Raw genomic sequence first — 7,972 nt, 5'->3', positions numbered from 1 at the left:
GCCCTGTTGGCGATGATTTGATGTGGTGTTTCTTTGCAGGGCGGGAGGATGGCGTACTATGAGATGAAGCCGGAGCACAGCACAGACATCGATGTCGACCTGGACTGGCCCATTGCAGAGCAAAGGGTTAAAAGGTGAGCTGAGATCACGCCCCAAAAGGCAGGCTCTACCCATCACACAATATATTACTGGGGCCTCCGTTGCCTCTTGTAACATGGCGTCTACCGGGTGCCGTGCTGCCCCTTTGCATGTGTAGCTGGGAGGCGCGGTTCCCCTAATGGTGACCTCAGGTAATACTGCGCCATGTCTCACTCTCCCAGGTACGGCTATTTCGGTAAGGCGGCGCCCACCGTGGTGAAGCTGCTGATCTGTAACTTCGATGGTTGCCTCACGGACGGCCGCCTCTACTTCAGCCAGGAGCAGGAGATGATCTCTTACAGTCTGCGAGATGTGAATGGGATCCGGAATCTACTGGATCGCGGGGTCACAGTGAGTGAGGGGCTCGTCCAGGGGGGTTTATCTCAGAACGAGAGACCCAAGCTCCGCTGTTAGCAGCCCTGACGCTGCCAAAGCTAAAGATTAGAGAATATGAGTAGAGGCCGGTAGTGAGGGGTGCATCCTGCCAGGACCCTTGCAGTCCTATGTTACATTGGAGGCGGCGAAGGGTGGGATCACCCCAACTGACTGGACTGACCATCGCGCCTCCACCCTTCCGACTGACTGGGCTGACTCTCGTTCCTTCCTACTGACTGGGCTGACAATCGCTCCTTCCCCCTCCTACTGACTGGGCTGACAATCGCTCCTTCCCCCTCCTACTGACTGGGCTGACAATCGCTCCTTCCCCCTCCTACTGACTGGGCTGACAATCGCTCCTTCCCCCTCCTACTGACTGGGCCGACCATCGCTCCTTCCCCCTCCTCCTGACTGGTCTGACCATCGCTCCTTCCCCCTCCTGACTGGTCTGACCATCGCTCCTTCCCCCTCCTGACTGGTCTGACCATCGCTTCTTCCCCCTCCTGACTGGACCGGCCATCGCTTCTTCCCCCTCCTGACTGGGCCGACCATCGCTCCTTCCCCCTCCTACTGACTGGGCCGACCGTCGCTCCTTCCCCCTCCTACTGACTGGGCCGACCGTCGCTCCTTCCCCCTCCTACTGACTGGGCCGACCGTCGCTCCTTCCCCCTCCTACTGACTGGGCCGACCGTCGCTCCTTCCCCCTCCTACTGACTGGGCCGACCGTCGCTCCTTCCCCCTCCTACTGACTGGGCCGACCGTCGCTCCCCTCTGACCGACTGGGCCGACCGTCGCTCCCCTCTGACCGACTGGGCCGACCGTCGCTCCCCTCTGACCGACTGGGCCGACCGTCGCTCCCCTCTGACCGACTGGGCCGACCGTCGCTCCCCTCTGACCGACTGGGCCGACCGTCGCTCCCCTCTGACCGACTGGGCCGACCGTCGCTCCCCTCTGACCGACTGGGCCGACCGTCGCTCCCCTCTGACCGACTGGGCCGACCGTCGCTCCCCTCTGACCGACTGGGCCGACCGTCGCTCCCCTCTGACCGACTGGGCCGACCGTCGCTCCCCTCTGACCGACTGGGCCGACCGTCGCTCCCCTCTGACCGACTGGGCCGACCGTCGCTCCCCTCTGACCGACTGGGCCGACCGTCGCTCCCCTCTGACCGACTGGGCCGACCGTCGCTCCCCTCTGACCGACTGGGCCGACCGTCGCTCCCCTCTGACCGACTGGGCCGACCGTCGCTCCCCCCTCCCCTCTGACCGACTGGGCCGACCGTCGCTCCCCCTCCCCTCTGACCGACTGGGCCGACCGTCGCTCCCCTCTGACCGACTGGGCCGACCGTCGCTCCCCTCTGACCGACTGGGCCGACCGTCGCTCCCCTCTGACCGACTGGGCCGACCGTCGCTCCCCTCTGACCGACTGGGCCGACCGTCGCTCCCCTCTGACCGACTGGGCCGACCGTCGCTCCCCTCTGACCGACTGGGCCGACCGTCGCTCCCCTCTGACCGACTGGGCCGACCGTCGCTCCCCTCTCCCCTCTGACCGACTGGGCCGACCGTCGCTCCCCCCTCCCCTCTGACCGACTGGGCCGACCGTCGCTCCCCTCTGACCGACTGGGCCGACCGTCGCTCCCCTCTGACCGACTGGGCCGACCGTCGCTCCCCTCTGACCGACTGGGCCGACCGTCGCTCCCCTCTGACCGACTGGGCCGACCGTCGCTCCCCTCTGACCGACTGGGCCGACCGTCGCTCCCCTTTGACCGACTGGGCCGACCGTCGCTCCCCTCTGACCGACTGGGCCGACCGTCGCTCCCCTCTGACCGACTGGGCCGACCGTCGCTCCCCTCTGACCGACTGGGCCGACCGTCGCTCCCCTCTGACCGACTGGGCCGACCGTCGCTCCCCCCTCCCCTCTGACCGACTGGGCCGACCGTCGCTCCCCTCTGACCGACTGGGCCGACCGTCGCTCCCCCCTCCCCTCTGACCGACTGGGCCGACCGTCGCTCCCCTCTGACCGACTGGGCCGACCGTCGCTCCCCTCTGACCGACTGGGCCGACCGTCGCGCCCCCCTCCCCTCTGACCGACTGGGCCGACCGTCGCCCCCCCCTCCCCTCTGACCGACTGGGCCGACCGTCGCCCCCCCCCCCCCTCTGACCGACTGGGCCGACCGTCGCCCCCCCCCCCCCTTCTGACCGACTGGGCCGACCGTCGCCCCCCCCCCCCCCCCCCCTCTGACCGACTGGGCCGACCGTCGCCTCCCCCCCCCCCCCTCTGACCGACTGGGCCGACCGTCGCCTCCCCCCCCCCCCCTCGGACCGACTGGGCCGACCGTCGCCCCCCCCTCCCCTCGGACCGACTGGGCCGACCGTCGCTCCCCCCCTTTTGATTGTTCTTCCTGTCATTCCCGCACTCAGGTCCTGTTAATCTCGGAGAGGATGATCGCCCCCGCGCTGATCTCTGCCCTGAAGCTGCCGTGTAAGATTGAGGTGAACGTCACTGACAAGAGGGAAGCTCTGCAGCGATGGACAAGGGAGATGGGGCTGTCCCTGAGCGAGACCGCCTACATGGGTGAGGAGGAGGGGCTTCTGTAAAGGAGGAGGAGCCCTCATCATGGGGGTGGGGCTTCTGAAGTGGAGAAGGGGCTGTTGTAAAGGGGAGGGGCTTCTGAAATGGGGAGGAACGCTCGCGGAGGGGGAGGGGCTTCTGCAGTAGGGAGAAGTTCTGGTGGTGGGGAGGGGCTTCCACACCTATACGTACTGGTAAGGGACTACAACCTCCAGCATGCTCTGACCATCACAGGCGAATATCATCCCAGCGATTCTCTCTGAATTCTGGGTGATGGAGATTGACTAATCCGCAATGTCATTACTGTAACCCTCTTTTTCGGCTTCCTTCAGTGCATGCTGGGAGTTTTAGTGTGACAGGAAGAGAACACACCCGCAGTTATACTTGCCTGTTTCCCTCCCTCTCCCCGCAGTGACGCTCGCCCATTTCGCTTCGTCCTTCCCTCTTCCTGCACTAGAGCTCGCCCTTTTCCCTCTTCCTGCACTAGAGCTCGCCCTTTTCCCTCTTCCTGCACTAGAGCTCGCCCTTTTCCCTCTTCCTGCACTAGAGCTCTCCCATTTCCCTCTTCCTGCACTGGAGCTCGCCCGTTTCCCTCCCGCCGCAGTGACGCTCGCTTGTTTACCTCCTTGTTTCTGCAGTAGCGCACGCCTGTTTCCCCACGCTCCTCAGTGACGCTCGCCCTTTTCCCCACTCTCCGCAGTGACGCTCGCCCGTTTCCCTTCTTTCTGCAGTAGCGCTCGGCCGTCTCCCTCACCCCGCAGTAACGATCGCCCGTTTCCCTTCTTTCTGCAGTAGCGCTCGGCCGTCTCCCTCACCCCGCAGTAACGATCGCCCGTTTCCCTTCTTTCGGCAGTAGCGCTCGGCCGTCTCCCTCGCCCCGCAGTAACGTTCGCCCTTTTCCCTTCTTTCTGCAGTAGCGCTCGGCCGTCTCCCTCGCCCTGCGGCGACGCCCGCCCACTTCCCTCGCCCCACAGTAACGTTCGCCCGTTTCCCTTCTTTCTGCAGTAGCGCTCGGCCGTCTCCCTCACCCCGCAGTAACGATCGCCCGTTTCCCTTCTTTCGGCAGTAGCGCTCGGCCGTCTCCCTCGCCCCGCAGTAACGTTCGCCCTTTTCCCTTCTTTCTGCAGTAGCGCTCGGCCGTCTCCCTCGCCCTGCGGCGACGCCCGCCCACTTCCCTTGCCCCGCAGTAACGTTCGCCCGTTTCCCTTCTTTCTGCAGTAGCGCTCGGCCGTCTCCCTCGCCCCGCAGTAACGATCACCCGTTTCCCTTCTTTCGGCAGTAGCGCTCGGCCGTCTCCCTCGCCCCGCAGTAACGATCACCCGTTTCCCTTCTTTCTGCAGTAGCGCTCGGCCGTCTCCCTCGTCCCGCAGTAACGTTCGCCCGTTTCCCTTCTTTCTGCAGTAGCGCTCGGCCGTCTCCCTCGCCCCGCAGTAACGTTCGCCCGTTTCCCTTCTTTCTGCAGTAGCGCTCGGCCGTCTCCCTCGCCCCGCAGTAACGATCGCCCGTTTCCCTTCTTTCGGCAGTAGCGCTCGGCCGTCTCCCTCGCCCCGCAGTAACGATCACCCGTTTCCCTTCTTTCTGCAGTAGCGCTCGGCCGTCTCCCTCGCCCCGCAGTAACGTTCGCCCGTTTCCCTTCTTTCTGCAGTAGAGCACGGCCGTCTCCCTCGCCCCGCAGTAACGTTCGCCCGTTTCCCTTCTTTCTGCAGTAGCGCTCGGCCGTCTCCCTCGCCCCGCAGTAACGTTCGCCCGTTTCCCTTCTTTCGGCAGTAGCGCTCGGCCGTCTCCCTCGCCCCGCAGTAACGATCGCCCGTTTCCCTTCTTTCTGCAGTAGCGCTCGGCCGTCTCCCTCGCCCCGCAGTAACGTTCGCCCGTTTCCCTTCTTTCTGCAGTAGCGCTCGGCCGTCTCCCTCGCCCCGCAGTAACGTTCGCCCGTTTCTGTCCCCGGCAGGATGCAGCACCTCTGACGTGGAGTGCCTGAAGCTCGCCGGCACCAGTGCAGTCCCAGCAGACGCATCGATCACCGCCAAGATGACGGACAGCTTCTCCTGCACACAGGGCGGGGGGTCCGGCGCCATCCAGGAGTTCGCTGAACACATCGTCACCCTGATGGAGAGCAGGTGCTGACATGCTATGAGAGGGGGTGACGTCGGAGGAGCGCCGGCCCTCCCCCGCCGCTATTATGTCCTCCGATCCATTATTTTTCGGCGCGGCCTGCAATCATGGACACTTTCCTTATGGTGGATGCAGCTGCGGACAGAGCGTGATGGCGTCCCGGCTTGCGGGGTCAGGTTTATCAATCTGGAAGATGAAGCTTTTATTTCTTTTATGTAAATTTATCTGATAGGAGTGAAGGATGCTGAGGGTTGTAGTCAGCCATCCCGCGGCTCCTCACAGCCAGGAATTGTTTACAGCCCTCGGGGGGCTACCGATAATTTATTCTTTGCGGTGCAGATTTTATGTTCTTTTCTATTGGCCGCGGCCGGAATAAATATGTGGTGACGGTGCTACGGGGGGCGGTCATTGTGCTGTGTAATAGGTCCAGACCCCTCTGATCCAGACCAAATATTAGGGTGGGAATCCAGCAGGGGGGGCAGTGAGCTCAGGCCACTTACAACACTGAGGCAACTGTTAGCTGATGATGACGGTGGGACCGGGCGGTGCTGGTGTCATTGGAGGTTCATGATGAGATACAAAGCGCAGGCGGCGTGCGGCTAAATTCTGCCTGTCCGGTGGTCGGCTCTGCAGCAGGCGATGTGGCGGAGGAGGCTCTACGAGGTCCGGCCGTGGTGCTGGCGAGTCGTACGTGCCGGCTTCTCGTGTCTGGGGATTCTTTTCCCGATCTATGGCATTGTGCAGACTGTGCTGTATCACGGTACATCCTGACCCAGCGAATAGGAAGCACATCGCTCCGGCAGCAGATGAGGCGGCATCACCTGAAGAAAGCAAAGATGGCCCGGCTCCAGCAGCTGTCCTCCGCTTGGTAACTGCACCCACCAGCAGCACCATGTCATCAGCCCCATCATCATCATCCTCACCTGCTGCTTTCCATACACCTCCTCCTCTACCTCCATTGTGTCATCAATTGAGAAACAAGCAATCAATCAACCAATTACATGGAAATTGTGCTCCCGTACAAGCGGCTTCAACATAATTGATGCCGGACCACCTGCATTGTGCGAAAAAGGGTTTCAAAGTTCAACATTTTTTAAACTTCATAAGTGAAAATTTTCTTAAAAATATCTAGTTTTTCCAAAAGATGTTCAGAAATTTTTGGGACGGCAAAGTTGGTGTTTTACCAGGAAAATTTGTGTTCCCCAATCAGTGAAGCTTTTGCACAGTAGACATTTGCTAACGGCACGTCTGACCAGGAGACCCCTCTCTGCTCCCTGCACTTCCCCGCATGTGCGACCGCTGCGCAGAGCTGGTCAGAAAGGGAAAACCATTGACAATTATGTCACTTCTACGAGTGCGGACGTGATGTTTGAAACTGCGGCCAGACAGTCACTGGTGGTCTGTAGTACAGTGGGGGTGAGGTCAGGGGATGAGGTGTATAGTTGATGGTATAAAGATGGTACTGAAAACCAAATTTGCTGATGGTCTGTCCAATTGGGGCCTTGTAGAGAGAGAAGAGAAGAGGGCCAAGGACTGAACCATGAGGAACGCCAATAGTGAGAAGAAGAGAAGAGGACCAAGGACTGAACCATGAGGAATGCCAATAGTGAGAAGAAGAGAAGAGGGCCAAGGACTGAACCATGAGGAACGCCAATAGTGAGAAGAAAAGAAGAGGGCCAAGGACTGAACCATGAGGAACTCCAATAGTGAGAAGAAGAGAAGAGGACCAAGGACTGAACCATGAGGAACGCCAATAGTGAGAAGAAAAGAAGAGGGCCAAGGACTGAACCATGAGGAACCCCAATAGTGAGAAGAAGAGAAGAGGGCCAAGGACTGAACCATGAGGAACGCCAATAGTGAGAAGAAGAGAAGAGGGCCAAGGACTGAACCATGAGGAACGCCAATAGTGAGAAGAAAAGAAGAGGGCCAAGGACTGAACCATGAGGAACGCCAATAGTGAGAAGAAAAGAAGAGGGCCAAGCACTGAACCATGAGGATCGCCAATAGTGAGAAGAAGAGAAGAGGGCCAAGGACTGAACCATGAGGAACCCCAATAGTGAGAAGAAGAGAAGAGGGCCAAGGACTGAACCATGAGGAACGTCAATAGTGAGAAGAAGAGAAGAGGACCAAGGACTGAACCATGAGGAACGCCAATAGTGAGAAGAAGAGAAGAGGGCCGAGGACTGAACCATGAGGAACCCCAATAGTGAGAAGAAGAGAAGAGGGCCAAGGACTGAACCATGAGGAACGCCAATAGTGAGAAGAAAAGAAGAGGGCCAAGGACTGAACCATGAGGAACGCCAATAGTGAGAAGAAGAGAAGAGGGCCAAGGACTGAACCATGAGGAACGCCAATAGTGAGAAGAAAAGAAGAGGGCCAAGGACTGAACCATGAGGAACGCCAATAATGAGAAGAAGAGAAGAGGACCAAGGACTGAACCACGAGGAACGCCAATAGTGAGAAGAAGAGAAGAAGGCCAAGGACTGAACCATGAGGAACGCCAATAGTGAGAAGAAAAGAAGAGGGCCAAGGACTGAACCATGAGGAACCCCAATAGTGAGAAGAAAGAAGAGGGCCAAGGACTGAACCATGAGAAACCCCAATAGTGAGAAGAAGTGGAGCCAGCGCACGATACACTGAAAGACGGTCAGATAGGTAGGAGGAGAACCAAGAGAGAGCAGTGTCCTTTATGCCAATTGAGTGGAGCATAGAGAGTAGGAGGTGGTGGTCAACGGTGTCGAAAGCTGCGGAGAGGTCAAGAAGAATGAGCAGAGTGGTC

At 60.0% G+C, this 7,972-nt stretch overlaps 1 protein-coding gene across 1 annotated transcript in view; it reads left to right on the top strand.

Annotated features, from left to right (window-relative positions):
- The window catches only part of LOC141164097 (N-acylneuraminate cytidylyltransferase-like), a 5,772-nt gene extending 187 nt beyond the window's left edge, over positions 1–5,585 (top strand). Inside the window, exons 2-5 of the mRNA XM_073649251.1 lie at positions 40–134; positions 321–489; positions 2,931–3,084; positions 5,030–5,585. Of these exons, the coding sequence (XP_073505352.1) occupies positions 40–134; positions 321–489; positions 2,931–3,084; positions 5,030–5,205 (594 nt within the window). The 3' untranslated portion in view covers positions 5,206–5,585. The remainder of the gene's footprint in view (positions 1–39; positions 135–320; positions 490–2,930; positions 3,085–5,029) is intronic.
- Positions 5,586–7,972: the final 2,387 nt, after the last annotated feature.

Source organism: Phyllobates terribilis, unplaced genomic scaffold (assembly GCF_046119375.1).
Source record: "Phyllobates terribilis strain yellow unplaced genomic scaffold, ASM4611937v1 Scaffold_10__3_contigs__length_209671492, whole genome shotgun sequence".
Lineage (NCBI taxonomy): Eukaryota > Metazoa > Chordata > Amphibia > Anura > Dendrobatidae > Phyllobates > Phyllobates terribilis.
This window is presented reverse-complemented; position numbering and strand designations above follow the sequence as displayed.